Raw genomic sequence first — 16,354 nt, 5'->3', positions numbered from 1 at the left:
AGACAGCCCTCTTTCACTCTTTCAAGGAATTCTTCACTATCTTTGTCGCACCTGTAAAAAATTTTAATTTCCATTTTAATTTCTAGTTCAAGCGATGTTCTATGTGCATTCGCGGATGTGGTTGCTGCCGCCGCAAGTCCTGCGTTCTGGCCAACTGTTGTTCGGGGTACAGCTCCCGACTGCACTTGCAATTTCCTTTGTTCCTCTATCTCAAAACCACGATTGGCTAACGGACTTAACGTTTGTAGAGCGTCAAATATACTTCTGCTCGTGAAAGGCGTTCTCTGCATATTTGCAGTTGTCGTAATAGAGCTTGTTGGGAGTTTGTAGGGTGGTGGAGGGACATTTGACCTGAGGCCACTACCTGCGGATGCAGACGGTTTCGACGTTGGCTGGTCAACTCCTCTTTCAATGTATACCGCATTAGCTAAACGGCTTTGTAATTCCGCTGTTATACTCGCCCTGTCTAAACCCCTGCTTCCTAACTCCCAACGCAACTCGTCGCCTGATAGTTCGACTATCCAATCATTAATTGATTCCTCTGATAACATCGTTTTTTTTTTTTTTTTTTTTTTTTGGTGAGATATCCTATACAGGTCCTTTAATCTCTTTGTTACGTTTTCAAATTCATTAATGACGGCATTTTATTAATTTATCCCGGTGCAACTAAAATCTAATAAATAATCTTTAAAACGTATAGTTGTGTTCCTGTTGAAAAATATACGTGTAATATTATTGAAGACAGTCATTTTTCACTATAACCTTTGCTTGGAGTGTTGTTTGTATACGACGCTCATAGGTCTAAGCAGTTATTATAAAAGTACAATATATCTCGGTTTTAAACCTGCGAAGTAAACAGTTGCCGCTTTTTTCTTTCACCACTTGGAATTTTCAGTACGCGCAGCTACACGTGTATACGAAAAGCGACACTCGTGGCGTTTAATAGTTGCGCTGACGCCGATTGCTGGAAGATGCCCTACTGGATTTCGATAGTCAGGAATGCACGTGTCAATTTTCTGTTTTATAACTAAATCTATTAAAAGGTAGCCAGTTGTTTATGCTAAATCTACTTATTGAAAAATACTATTTTTTTTCCTTTTTTTGCTCCAGTATGTGTAGGAAACCAGGATTCTATAATACTACAAGACAGCCTCTTCTTGATATTAAAGATAGTGTCTCGTTTTATTTACATAAACTTGAAATCTAATTACTTATTAACGTACTATACTTACCCAAAACTTTTGATTGAACTATATAACCTGTTTACTTCCTCGTACGATTTTTAAAATTGAATTCAACTATAGACGAAATTTTTCGTACAGTTCATGTACTCTCATTCACTTTTCTGACTACAACCCCCCCCCCCCAGGACCGCAATATTTATTTATTTATTTTTTTGCTAAATTCCCTGTCGCGATTTTACCTCTATCCCAAGCACACATGAGGGATGCTAGTTTGTAATGTTAACTATTTTACACGTAGTTCATACCAGGGCAACGTTACAAGGCCCGTGTCTCGTCGCTAAACGGCCTAAAATGCGAAATATTAGTATTGTCCTACTCAAAAAACAGTTAAACAAAGTTACTCAGTATTATAGAAGACAATCGGCAATAAACCGTAAGATTCAAATATTTGCTTCGAGATTCGCTTTTTTGCCATAAGTTGTTAAAATAAATTGCGTAACAAACTAATTTTAGTTTAGCATGTAAAGGTTCTTTTTAGTTATATAGAGAATTCAGGATTTTCAAGGAGAATAAAAACATGGATGTTTTCATAAAAGAATAGGTATATTTATTAGTTAGCAATCTGTCTATCAGAATCGCTACTGACTGCAATTATAAGTCGCTAGTTAGCAGCTATTGAAATAGCATAGAGAAAGAGCTGAAGTGTGACTTCCTAGCAGCTTTAGCGCCGACTGACGATTACAAATCATACGGGCCAGTCGTTAATTCGGTTTGCCGCTGATTCTCGAGCTGCCGCGCGAATGTCTCCCGCTCTCTCTCTCCCCACACAGTCTCTAGACATTCGCAGACGTCTTCACTCTCTTCACTTCATGCTCATCTCATTTCTTCTCCTCTCTTCTTACCCTCAATCTTTTCATCTCTTGCATTTATACATACATATGTCACATTGTCTCTCTCGCGTTTCACATTATGTGCGCACGTATTTCATATGATTCAAATTGAATGGTAGCGGTCCGTTACATAGTGCTCTCTTTAAATTTGTTATTGAGTAGCAAAAACAAATTCAAAAAAGCTTCGACTGAACCACCAATTTGAATCCATTGTTGTTATTATTCTTTTATTTCTCACAACGTTTCGTATCAATTATAAATTTCATCGCATTTAACGTAACAAACGAATCTCCATGAATATGTCTCAATTGACTCTCTCACACCATATTATTTACGCTGTGCCTCCCAGTACAGGTGCGCAACACTTGACGCCTCGTACGCGCCAAGATTTTTCATTAATCGCGGGATTTAGTGTAATCGCCGACGTTTGGGAGAACGTGGGGAAAGAAGGAAGAAGTAATCACACAAGTTATTAAGTTATATTGCACGTATATTTGGCCCAGCCCTTCCCTACAACGTGGTGGCCGTAGCCGCCCACGCACAGTAGCCACGCAGGGTTCGCCGTCACACCTCTACTCTTATATACACGCGCGCGCCTCGAAGCTCTCGCCTCTGAAGTCGCGCAGTCTGACCCGTCTGCTCTATCTCTCTCTCTCTCTCTCACACACCCGTATTTCGGCTCGGCGCAACCCGCTCGAGTAGCTGCGCGGCCGGCGCACTCTCTCTCTCTCTCCCTCTCTCTCTCTCTCTCTCCCGTACGTATTTTTGCGAGCACCGCGCGCTTACCGCGGCGTCGTCGGCCGAACCAACGCGGTCTCCTCTCTCTACTCTCGGGCACGCACACACGTAGCTGCGCGCTCACCAACAGCTCGCGCCAGCGGTCCCGGCACGGCGATGCCTGAACCGACGCCGGCGTAGCGATCTGCTTTCCCCCCTCTCTACTTCTCTCTCTCTCTCTCTCTCTCTCTCTCTCGCTCTTCTCGGAGCTTGCGCGCGCAGGCTTTGCCTCGCGTTGGCAGCAAGCCCGACCTGCTGCTACCGAGCAGCGAGGATGTTTCGGACGCCCCGATGCCTCTCTCTCTCTCTCTCTCTCTCACTCACACACTCTCCCGTGTCTCTTCTGCGCCGCTCTTCTCTCTGTCTCTTTCTCGCTCTCGCGCACGCTGGCCCGATGCCTCGCGTGGATGACGTCGAGGTGTGCGCCCGCACCGCACACCGCTCTCTCGTCTCGCTCACTCTTTCTCGCACACACCCGCGGCTTTCTCTCTCTCTCTCTCTCTCTCTCTCTCTCTCTCTCTCTCTCTCTCTCTCTCTCTCTCTCTTATCTCGGTGGCCTAATGGCTCGCACCGAGAGTATCCCGAGAAACCTAAAGGTTCTTACCTGGTATAGGAGAGACAAACACTAGTCTCCCGTCCCCCAGCGGAAGCCTCGCTAGCCCAGGAGGTGCTGGCTTCCCGTACTCTTTCTCTCTCTCTCTCTCTCTCTCTCTCTCTCTCTCTCTCTCTCTCTCTCTCTCTCTATCTGCAGACTTGGGGATGAAGGCCTGGCTCTCGTTCCGGCTTCCTCCCTCTGGCTGAACGGCTGGACGGTCGTCTCCGGGGAGGGATCTCTTCCTCGGGGCGGTGGTCCAGGTCGTGGCACTGCTGCTCTCACTCTCACTCTTTTCTCGCAATTCACTTTCGCGCGCTCTCGTCACATCGAAGTGTCATCGACAGGGCTCGGAAAGGAACTGCCGAGCCGCTCTGCCGCGCGCGCTCGGCGTCTCGCCGTCGGCCGTCGGGCCGGCTGATAACGTAGCCCGATTGGCCGCGCGAGGCGCGAGACGCGCTGATTGGCTGCTCGTCTCGCGACAGCTCGAACCGGCGAGCTCCCCCTTTGGGTACGTCGGCCAGCGAATTCCACGAATTCCCGGGACGTAGCTCGCGTCCGAGAAAACGCGGGTCTCGCTGGAACCGATCGCCTTTTCTTCCTCGCATCGAGTGAGGTTGCCGCGCAAACAATAACGCGCGATTTGCTCGGCTGCGACGTACAATATCGCATTACATACTACCTTTTTTTATGTGTATAGAAATCATACGACACTGTTTCATTTAACAAAAAAAGTTTTTATTCGCTCTTACTACACAATTTATTTATTTTTCTCATCCATTTAACTCAATTTTATTTTTTTTTCTTATAATATGGAACGTGCCTCCTCGCGCACACACATACAGACACACACACACACAAATATATATATATATATATATATATATATATATATATATATATATATATATATATATATATATATATATAAATGTAATGCGAGAGAGAGAGAGAGAGAGAGAGAGAGAGAGACAACGAGTGCACAGGAGTTAACTCGTTATAGTATTGAAGCACAATATTCAACATTTATATTGCATTTATATTTCATTAATAAAAACTTATTATATGGTACAGCCATTGAATAATTGACTGGAATTTTTTTATTATATCGAGTTTTCTAAACATGATTATCAGAAGTATTATTTATTATTTTACATCGCAGGTAACCACTTTTTTTTGTATTGTGGTAACATTGGCGAAAGGTTTTAGAATTTTTTTTGTGCATTTTTGTTTATTATTTAAACATGAACTCTAATTATTATGAGGTCTATGCAGCATATGTTTAATGATCAATTTCTTAAGTTTATTATTATTTGAAATTATTATTTATTATTGATTGTAAAATTGTGTGAAATAGTCTAACGGTGATGTGAGGTATATCATTTGGAGTTGAATTTTTTAGAAATGGTTTTAATATTAATTTTAATTGCTTTCATTTTGGATTGCATGTTATGGTGGCAGCTACAAATTAGAAGTCGAAAAAGGAAAAATTAAAATTAATTAAAAAACAAATTTTGAATCACATATCATTTAGATTTTTTTTCAAAAATTCACATAGAAACTGAAATGGGTAGTTGGCGAGCAAATCGAGCAGGGGGGGGGGGGCAAAGCCCCATTAGTATTTGTATATCTTCATATTTCATAATATATTTTCTATTATTGGTTTAAAAAATTAAAATAACGTTGGTTTAAAAAAGTCGTTTACTGAATATTACAACCATAGAAAATATTTTTAATATATAAAATCATCTTTTACTCTATGTTTAAAGGCGTTTATGGAGTTGGAGTGGTATGACTGGTATGGCTACACCACCGGAATCTCCGCAAGGTCTATTATTGCGAGATGCAAGTTTACAATATGACGATTCCATAATTCCAGAATTAGATATATATGCGATTCCAAGCTCACCAAGTAAGTGAATTCATATATGTTGTCAACATACTGTATACCAATTATGTCGTAAAATTAATACATAAATATATGAATATATAGAAAAACCACAAAAATCTTACTTACTAGCTTAGAGCGCTAAAAGCTCTAAAGACTATCCCTAAGTGTTCGTATTATACGTATTTATACGAAATATAGCCTTATTATTATTGGAAGGTAGTTCATAATGCATTATAAGCGCAGTATTGCGCAGCATTGGTTCGTATGCCACGATCTTACGTATCAATTCAAACATTAAAATAGCCATTTCTCAAAAACAGGAAAATGTGACTTGAATCGATTTGCCGTGAAGCCACAGATATAAATGTTTTTGAAACAATTTTATATGAAAATCTTTAAAATACTGCATCTAATTTTGTATCATACTCAGTAGTTGATTGTTACGCATCATTATTCATTTCTAATTGAAATTAATTTTTGAGGAATGCAACTGATAGTTGTGCACTTTCGTCAGCAAAGTTAACATTAAAATCTTCTGATAAAATGGTTACTAGCCAAAAGATTCCCTCGCTCGTAATATCAAAATTGATATTTTTCAGTTATAAATTAATCTTTTTTAATATATGTCAATACAAAAAAAATGTTGATGAATTTTATTTTATTTTCAATTTTATAATAGTTCATTATGCAACAAGGGCCTAAAGTCGATTCGCTTTGCTCGGGCAGTAAACTTACCCGCGGGAATAATCATCGACTTTAGTCCCGTGTTGCATATAGAACTTTATTCACGACTTAACTGTGTAGCCACTTTGTTCCCTTGAAAAGTGCGACTTAAGTCAACCCAAACAAAATTTTCAAAAGTTTCTAAAATTAATTCTTTTTTCAATTTTTCCAAAAATTAAAAATTTTACTCCCGCAAATGAGGGAATAGAGTCATTATTTCCGAAAATGAGGGACAAAAAAATACACGAGGGAATAAAAAGCTACTATAGTCACGATTTTCAGGGAATGAAATAGCTATTATAGTTAAGCCGTGAATAAAAGTATTTTTTGTAACACATGCACGATTTTCACGTTTTTTTGACCTAAAATTAGGGACAAAAGTAGTCGTTTTCCGACCGGCGAGCAAAAAAATGCAGCAGCGGGCGCAAAAATACTTGCAAATCTACAGCCAAAGCCACCTTGAGGAGCTCGATTCTTTATCTAACAAGATGCGTGCTAACGCCGAGAGGATAATGGGCTGGGCTGAACAAAACCGGCGGAAACTCAACGTTGGTAAAACTAAAGCAATTATCCTGGGCTCCCCCTACTACATAAATGCACTACCTTCAGTAGCTAACACTTTCTTTAATATTGGGGGTGTCGAGGTCAATTTTGAATCTTCTGTGCGTAATCTGGGATTGGTGCTTGACTCTAAACTCACGTGGAAGAAGCACGTCACACAATTGTGTAAGCGTGCTCACTCATAGGCTTTACTTTTTCAGAAAAAGTACTAATCTCAGGTTGCGCAAGCACTTAGTGCAAGCGCTCCTATTTCCAATTATCGATTGCTGCTCTCTTGTTTACTGTGACCTGACACAGAAGCTTGACTTAAAACTACAAAGGCTCGTAAATACAGAAATTCGTTACATCTATGGTGTAAGGAAAGATGAGCCGCACAGTGGGAGAAAATGGACAAAATTCGAGCCACACGTCATTTTTAATCGTAGAGCGATGATTTTTTTTAAACTCTTTAAAAAAGCAACAAGTTTAAGCTACAGGTGCGGAAATTATTGTATCACCTTCCCCTAAACCCATGCGACCCCTAGAAGCCACCCTTACCAAACCACAAGCAGTCTAACTATCCCAGGGAACAGCGAGTTAAATCGCTTTATTTTTTCTTAAAATAATTAAGCCACACACCATAAGCCAGCTAATAACCTAAATACCTACCCCTAACCCGCTTAACCCCTAGAAACCACCCCTACCAAACCACAAGCAGGCTAACTAGCCTAACCCTGGGAGCAGTGAGTTAAATCGCTTTATTTTTTCTAAAAATAATAAAAACCCACTCCACAGGCCAGACCGGAAACACGCAGAATCGTATAACCACGTAATTCAAGACATTATTACAAGTAAATTAGTCACATTATTTGTTAGTTGTAATTGTTGAATGAACTGCTATTAGTCATCTGCGTTGAAACAGATTTAAGCCCCTTTACCACGTCAAGGTTGCAGTCTTCAAAGAGGTTTTTTTGTTGTTTTTTTGTTTTTAATTTTTTTTAGTTTTTATATCTGTAATGTTTTATAATTTTTACATAGCAAAGTTGAGACATTTATCGAGGATTAGAATTACTGAATTATCATTTCATCAGATATGTTTGAGCTTCTGAAGTTAATTCTTTAGTTTTTTTTCTTCAACATCTCGCAAGCTGCTTATGACTGGATCTCATAAAACTAAGTAATAATGAATTCAACGTATTTTTTTATTTAATCTAAGAACTTTTTCTTCAGTAAATTTTGTTCTAAAGTCTATCATTCTCAAGTAAAAAATTCTGGAAATTTTTCACGATTTTCCCGTGTTAGCCGCCATTTAATGTGCTTTTACCTTTTTCTTCAAAATTTAAACTGTGACACTGAAGTTTAAGTCTCGAGGATACGATTTCTTCGCTCTAAACATTAAATCTTAAATGATTTCAATGTGAAAAATCGACATGAATAAAGATTTTTTTTTTAAACCATGTTTTAATGCTTGTGGTTTGGTAGGGGTGGTTTCTAGGGGTTAAGCAGGTTAGGGGTAGGTATTTAGGTTATTAGCTGGCTTATGGTGTGTGGCTTAATTATTTTAAGAAAAAATAAAGCGATTTAACTCGCTGTTCCCTGGGATAGTTAGACTGCTTGTGGTTTGGTAAGGGTGGCTTCTAGGGGTCGCATGGGTTTAGGGGAAGGTGATACAATAATTTCCGCACCTGTAGCTTAAACTTGTTGCTTTTTTAAAGAGTTTAAAAAAAATCATGGCCCTACGATTAAAAATGACGCGTGGCTCGAATTTTGTCCATTTTCTCCCACTGTGCGCCGGACACAGGAAGTATTTCACAGCTTGCTTTCTACGTGAAATGTTTAACTCAGCCATATCATCATACGTATTGGCTTACTTCGACTTCCGTGTGACACTCCAGCCTGTGAGGGGAGAGGTGACATCTCTGGATATACCTGCCTTCAAGACGCAGACGCTGAGGAACTCGTTTCATATCAGCGCCTCATACTTACGGAACAATCTACCATTGTATGGGACAAGACTACATTAAGGTTCAAAAATAAACTGTGAAATCATTGTTGATCAGATATTATGACTTCATAAGAAAAAACTTCGCGTATTTCTATGTGCACAAGTACTTATATTTACATCCAGCGTTTAATTTTCTAAAGATGCTAGCCTTATCTGGAATCCGCTGTGAGGTATCCATTTGATCGTCCATTAAAAATAGTCGCATAGAATCAATTTTTCAATACGCCTTCCTCTCGCCTTTATCCTCTGCGTCTTTTCTCTATGTCAACGCGTTGTCGAATTTTCCTCCCAATTAAAATATTTCTTGTTCCTCTCAACAGGCTGCTTCCATCGCTTGATGATCTTCTTAGTTTTCTTGCTATTTTTTCGTCACTCACGTCATATAACTTTTATTTAAATAAACTATCGCTTGTCCCGTAAACTAAATTTCCCAGTTAAAATAATTCCCGGGTTTCGGCACCAAAAATTGTATAGGACAAGACTACATTAAGGTTCAAAAATAAACTGTGAAATCATTGTTGATCAGATATTATGACTTTATCGAAATCTCCTAGCGATCAGGTCCTTGTGTGACCGTCTCTCACAAGTTGTCGCCGAGAACTGACGCTCTACTCATTAAACGCCGCCGAAAACTCGGGCCCGCTAAAACAAAAGCGCTTTCCCGAGGACTACCGAAGGGACTCCAAGCAGTGCGCGCGCTCTTCTATATCTATAGCTATACACACCCAGTCATGTGCCCGCGCGAACGCCTCTCGCCACTCGACTCTCTGGCCTGGCAGTCAGATCGGCCATTTAGCCTCTCCGCACTGAAAGAGAACTTCAAAATCCGTGGAGTAAACTCCCTACTGAGGTCGTGGCAGTCTAGGAATGATTATAAAACCACTCCTAACCGTATTGGCCTGAAGCCACGAATCGCCTTGTCGATTCGCGCATATGAGAGCCAAATGACGGAGAAACGTTCGCTGAAACTACTAGAAGGTAGAATATTCAATAAAGAATAAATACGCCGCACTTGCTCTTATCCCTAGTAGCCCTCGGTTACGTCCGGAACAACCATCAAACATCCGAAACACTACATTCATCGCCAGCTTTAAAAAACTTATTAAAGAATAATTTTTTGAACTTAAAAACATATAAACATCTTGTACACACTCACGCACATGCACACTCACTTACTTATTCTTGCTCAATCCATCTTCACCTTTACACACTCTCACTCTACACAATCTCTAATAGAGATAACCTAAACTTTTTATTGGAATTTATACTCTACTCATTTTGCAGTAACTATTATATTGTACAACATAATGTATGCAAATAAATCTAAGTAAATCTAAAATCTCTCTCTCTCTCTCTCTCTCTCTCTCTCTCTCTCTCGATGAGTTATCGAGTAACGATAACGTTTAAAGTGAAGCGTAACCCTCAACGTTCTAAATACGAATGGTATTTGCACTTCGTACTGATCCCTTATATCTATGACAACTGAGCGAAAACTGTGATGTAAAAGTGAAATGTAATGAGCATGTGCAAAACGTCTCACGATATTACTGCTGAATTTGCTCTATCCACGAAAACTATACGCAATAGAGTAGCTTGAGTGTCACCTACATTGTGTGGCTCACATACATCCATGTACACGTAGAAAGCGATGCTGGTATGTTTCCCAGCGCGACAACGCTGCCCATTGATGATATGACAAAGATGCCGTTTTTTCGCCGACTCTTGGCATCTTCGAAACCGAAAATACGGCAAATTTTTTCGTTAAACATTGTTTGATGCTGATCAACGCAGGTACATTTACACTGTAGTATGTAGTAACCCTTTTGAAAGGGTACAATCTCGAGCCGCAGATGATCGTGAAATGCCGCTGATTTATATATTTCGTTGGCTAGTTGTTCGATTTTTTCGTAAATACGGTGTGGAAATAAATGCATTTTCTGTTTTGCATTTTCCGACTGTTTAAGATAGTTCACCTGGTCAAAAGAGTAGTTTTAGAATTTGGTATTTTCAAATACTATAACTCCTCAAGATAGAAAAAGACGTCAATTTCTTCACCGTTCAAATCTTCCAGTATAAATGTTGGTAAATTTTGTCTATTGGATATACGCTTAGTCTTAAAAACTACTTCGCTAAGGTTTTTCTCGTATTCCTTCTCGAAAGTATTTTTCGTGCGACTAATGCGCACGTAAGAGCCGTGCTTGTATTTATTCATTGCCCCTACGCCATCTTTTTGCGATTTTTAAGTCGATTGAAGACGAGCTCTTTTTTCTAAATTTTCTCACGCATTTTCAGCGTGGTAGATATTCACGTCGCATCTTTGTACCGCTGTGTCGCGTATGATTGTAAGCGTCGATGATTTTCTGCACTACGTCGATGTAATGCTGCGTGTTATTGTGAGAAAAGTATTGCCACATCTGTTTGTGTATAGAATAGTGTAGTCTTTCCACCAATGCTGCGGTAACGTTGATGGCTGTTTTATTGCATAGAGGCTCTATCCAAGCCTGTTTACTCAATACATTCACCACCACCAGCGGGTAGCAGTATCCATCGTTATGCTCTTCAATCGTGGTTAATTGAAGCAAATTGCACTCCATACGTCGTCGATGTTGGTTACGTTGTAGCTTAATCGTGGAAATTTACGCTTAACATGCCTGTGAAGTGTATAAGCGTCTTGATTGCTAAGCCACTCGTATATACGTTCCTTTTCCTTCCCGTCAGCGTGTCCTGTTTGCTTTTTTGATTTACGCGCACGAGATTGTGCGCTCCTGCGTAACCAGCCTTGTTCAAGACATCGTAGTATTGCTTTTCGTACGACGACATGCTTAAAAGTTTGTGAGACGTAGCTACTTGTTCTTCGCTCGATTTTTCGGTGATTCGCAGCGGTTGCTAGCGTTGTGAATTTTCATCAACGCGTCGATGCTCTCTTTACTTGGAAGTCGTCGTTTCGCTGTATCATTCGGACATGTAAAATTTTTACCAATTTTCAAGATTTCCGGGTTTCTAATCAACTTTATCGATGTATCGACTGTCTTGATGAATTTGGCGTAGGGTAAACGGCCAATGGGCACTCCGAACTGATCTATTGTTTTTTTCCTGCGTGCGACAACGTCGCCAATTAGCTCTATAGTATTGGAATCTTGTATGAATCTTGTATGGGTTTCCCGTCTATACTGGCTCTGCCTATACTATACCAGTTGAGACGATCGCCGGCAACGGTTTTCCAGTGTTACAGCAAAAGACGCGTTTTTCGACCTGCATCGGCACATCTGAGGTTATCATGTTGAGGATATCGGCTCGGCTGCTAGTGGTTGTGATGCTACTATTGCTGGTGGTGGTGTTGATGATGGTGAAACAAACAGAACTACTTCTTCTGACTCGTAAGAAGAAGAAGACGGCGGGGTTGATGAAAGCGGGCCCGCTGATGAAACTAAGAGCTCTATGTCGCTCGATGCCACGTTATCATCGTTGACTGCAACGAGTAAATCGTCTTATTATGGCTCATCCTTAGTATTGCAATTTCTAATATCTGCAAACACTGCTATCAATGTGTCTGCAATTGTCGAAAGAAAAGTGGTTGTTGAGTTTTCAGACGTTGTTAAACCAATGCACTTTACGCGCACGACCGTTATATATATATAGCTCATGCTTCGCGCTCGCTGTCTGACGTCTGTTACCTCATTATATTTAAAAAAAATCAGTTAAAAAACATTGATCTTTTATCTTTTTCGTATAAAATTAAAAAATGTTATGGCCATGTAATCTTTTATTTACGAAAAATATTTTAAATATAATGGGAAACCATTATTATTTTGAAAAATTAAAGAAAATTATCTTTTTGTAGTACTCTTTTTATAGTAATTCAAATTATATTATATTAGATGGGAATTCGCCTTCTTAAGCCACAAGTGGCGAACAAAATACACGCGAAATTCCATAAGGTGGCCAATATCGGAACTATCCTATTGGTGGAAAATACATTGGTTTATATATAAGCTGTGAAGTCACGCTTAACAACTCGAATTCTATCCCGTTCCTAGAGTCATTAATTTTGTGCAAAGATAGTTTATTACATAATTTAAACATAAAAAGTATTAGATTAATTATCAGCTACGCAAAGCCGAACAGCTGTTCGTTGGTTTTGTCGAAGCGAGGCATTCAGCTCGACCACTGCGCGCATACATTGTGCACATCAATCTGGTGATCGGCTGGCGACATATCCATGCAGCCAACTTCCGTGTGCATTTTGACGTTTCGGCGATATTATTAGTGAGTGCATCGTGCAAAACGGCAACGACGACGCGATGCAGCAGGGTTATAGGCAGCATGAAAATCCGGAATGCTGCTATGGCGCCTGTATTATGTGTTTCCAAGCAGCCTCCGCTTAAGACAATCATGCTCGCGGTTCGGCTGCTCACGGTTCTTGGTTTCTGAGACAGTGCAAATAGTATTGAAATGTGATGAACTGGAATGGCACTAACGATGCAATGTGTGAGTGGTATGTCATCAAGGAGTGTTGCAGAATAGGAATACATGTAGCTCCAACAAGAAAGTTGAGTTTTTGCTTAGAAGTTAACCTTTGTTTTTTGGACTACTCCTGCGGCTGCTGCTCCTGCTGATTCTATTGATGTGCTGAAACATTCTTCTTGCAAGATGCTGTCTGGATGAATATTCACTATTGCATAAGATCCACGACTAGTTTTCCTATGTTCATGTGTTCCTTATGTTTATAACAGATATTTATTGCGTTATATGCAGTGAAATCAGTGTGATTGTGTGATCTGTTTTTTAGAGTTGAATCAGTGTTGTCATTATGATGCCTCCCAATGATAGCCATGTGGCTTTTAAAGGACAGAGATAATTTACTGTTTATTGCTGCCAATTCAACCACGTTTCTACTACTCTGGAGCTTATTTGCACTATTCGTGTAGTGTAGCTTGGTGTTGCTGGCTAATTCATACATCTCAAGATGTCTCTGTAGCTGATTAATACTATCGAAGCAGTATAGGTTGGCGTTGCTGACTTCTTCAATCACATCCAGATTACCCAGATCTAACCACCCAGAGACAATCCTGGAGCTATATTCCAACTTTCTGGATGTGCTAAAGGCGTTTCTAGTTGTCTGAACCATCTGGAAATGACCATAAAGCTATATCTTGCTTCCTGAAAGTCCTGATTGGCGCTGGTACCTTAACATGGATTGTTAATAGACTGCTAGTTTTCTGTCTGCAAGTATAAAGTATGTGAGAAAAGTTTGTAACATATTTTCCTGTATGTGTAGGTGTACGAGCAATGCTGCATCTCTCTCTCTCTCTCTCTCTCTCTCTCTCTCTCTCTCTCTCTCTCTCTCTCTCTCTCTCTCTGCGCGTGCACCGCGACCTATGAGATAGTCACCCGCGAAACTCAACACTGGACCGCGACGTCGAAACAAGGAGGAACGCCTATGCAAGAGGGCTATCATCTGATAACCGCTGTTGGCCAGAAAAAATCGCAACTCCTGCTGCAATTGCTTTTGGCACATACGCTCCACTCTCCTGTACCACACATGGTCACAGCGCCGAAACACTACCTGGTAATGCACCCTGATAGCTTCGGCAATGCAAAACACCGCCGCGCGAAGTTCACGGATTTCGGTACTCATATTTGGTTAAGCCTGTCTGTCGATAACGCGCATTTTGAGATGACTGATGCCGTGACGCCCGCTTAGAGCATATCTCAAGGATTCTGGTGACAGGCCCCAGTTCCTCCCTATGACTCTTCTAATTTGCCACAGGTTCGCCATGACTTTGCCTATCACGTATTCCAGGTGTTTCTTCTAGGACAGTTTACTGTCTAGGATGACCCCTAGGTATTTCACTTGACTATCAACAGGCAGATCCAGCCCCCTAAGGGTTAAGTTGCATTCCCTTTTTCATTTGTATCTTCTTGTACAGACCCGGTCTTATTGCACCACTTGTTTACTAACGTTAGGGCTCCTCGCATGACTCCCATCAGGGGGTCAAGAAAAGGGCTGCGTGCAATGATTAGGAAATCGTCCGCTTATCCTATCGCCGTGCAGCCTGTGTTATTTAATTCGGTCAGCAGCTCAATCACCGCCAGGCACCATATTAGTGGTAAAAGGACGCTGCCATGAGGGCATCCAGACCCCACTGTACCTTTGAGAGTCTTGCCGCCCTTACTCGCCTTTAGATTACGATTTCCCAACATGTGGTCAATTCAATCCGCGATGGTTGAGGGGATCACGTGCCTGTTAGTGGCCATTTTGATCACCTCTCGCGATGTGTGCTGTCTCCGTGAATCTTCCTGCTCTGTAGGCGTGCTGCTCGTTGTGTAGCCCCTTGCCACCCAAAACCTTCTCTCGAATGTATCTATCGACCACTCTTTCAACGGTCTTAAGAACGAAGGAGGTCATGCTGATTGGCCGAAAGCCTTCCAGGGGATGTATATCTATTTCTTCCCAGTTTCGGGATGAATACTACCTTGGTTCTTTGTCACCCCGCGGGTAATAAGCCGAGCGTGATGCTTGTTCTCACCATTCGTGTCAGTGGGCCAATGATAACGTCCTTCGCTTTTTGAAGTAGGGCCAGAAAGCTACCATCGGGTCCCGGTGACTTAAATGGCTCGAAAGATCTTATAGTCCGCATCACCCTCTCAGACGTGACGATCCGTCCGTCCAGCAGTCGATTTTCGCTCAGCTCGGCGTACGTCGGTCTACGGCCCTGACCAGACCCCCGCCCGACAGGTCGGGGTGAGCTTCACTCACCTCGCATTTGTCAACGAGATTCTCTAAATTGACCACGGAAAAAGAGTGAGGGTTTCACTCTCGATGACGCGTCGACTATCGCGTCCGACGCATTAGAAAGCCCCGTTACAGTATATTATTTTTTTGTACTTGTCAGAACAAGTTTGCTTAGGACCTTAATTTTATTATATGTCGTTTTAATGAAATAAATACAAATTTTTAAAGCATATAATTTCGCTGTCGTTTTCTACAATAATGATAAATATTGATTAAAGATTAAATAAAAATCAATTATAAAATGGAAGAATCAATTATGAAAAAAAAAAAAAACAAAAATAACTTGGAAAGTGAACAATTTTTTGCTTCCTTCTAGAGGAAGCTTTGTAATAGTAAAATTTTGAGTTTCTTCAAAACTTTTAGGAAATACCAAAAAGTGTGATAGAAGTTCAAATCAAGTATTTTTAGAAAATGGATGTGTGTGTGTTTTTTTATGTGGCGTAGGCAGAGCAAGCTCTGCACAAGTGGCCCTCCGACACCGGATCCCCACAGGTACTATTGTTGAACAATACTTCCATGGTACCCGTTAACTAGCCTTTTTTTGGATTTTTCTTTGACATTTGTGTACATCCCCCATCCACCAAGGTGATTAGGGGTTCAGGATTAAACTCGTCTTCTTCCTTCTGCATCGTTCAACCGTCTGCTTCCTGCCGCATCGTCCGGTCGTCTACTTCGAGCAGCATGGACCGACCATCTTCTGGACAGACTCAACCCCGACACCTACGTTCCTCTGCATCGGGCAGGGGAGTGAGAGCTCAGCTCTGTGACCTACGTTCCTCTGCATCAGTCTGAGGAGCGTTTTGTATCTATTGCCTAGTAGCCTTCGCCTAGCAACAGTTTTACTCAGCTTTTTTACCATGTTCTTCCCTTCTGTTCTCTTCGTCATTTCTAACCTTCTTGATAATAGTCCTTACGTAGTTGTTTACTGCGCACCAGCCATCTTTCAACGCTAGCAT

The 16,354-nt window shown here is 41.0% G+C and overlaps 1 protein-coding gene across 1 annotated transcript in view; it reads left to right on the top strand.

Annotated features, from left to right (window-relative positions):
* LOC100116347 (phosphatidylinositol 5-phosphate 4-kinase type-2 alpha) overlaps window positions 1-16,354 on the top strand; it is a 246,197-nt gene that overhangs the window by 216,025 nt on the left and 13,818 nt on the right. Inside the window, exon 7 of the mRNA XM_031932831.2 lies at window positions 5,213-5,355. Within this exon, the coding sequence (XP_031788691.1) occupies window positions 5,213-5,355 (143 nt within the window). The remainder of the gene's footprint in view (window positions 1-5,212; window positions 5,356-16,354) is intronic.

The sequence above is a fragment of the Nasonia vitripennis genome, assembly GCF_009193385.2.
Source record: "Nasonia vitripennis strain AsymCx chromosome 5 unlocalized genomic scaffold, Nvit_psr_1.1 chr5_random0002, whole genome shotgun sequence".
In the NCBI taxonomy this organism is placed as follows: Eukaryota; Metazoa; Arthropoda; class Insecta; order Hymenoptera; family Pteromalidae; genus Nasonia; species Nasonia vitripennis.
Note: the sequence above shows the minus strand (reverse complement) of the source record. Positions and strands in the feature narration are given on the sequence as shown.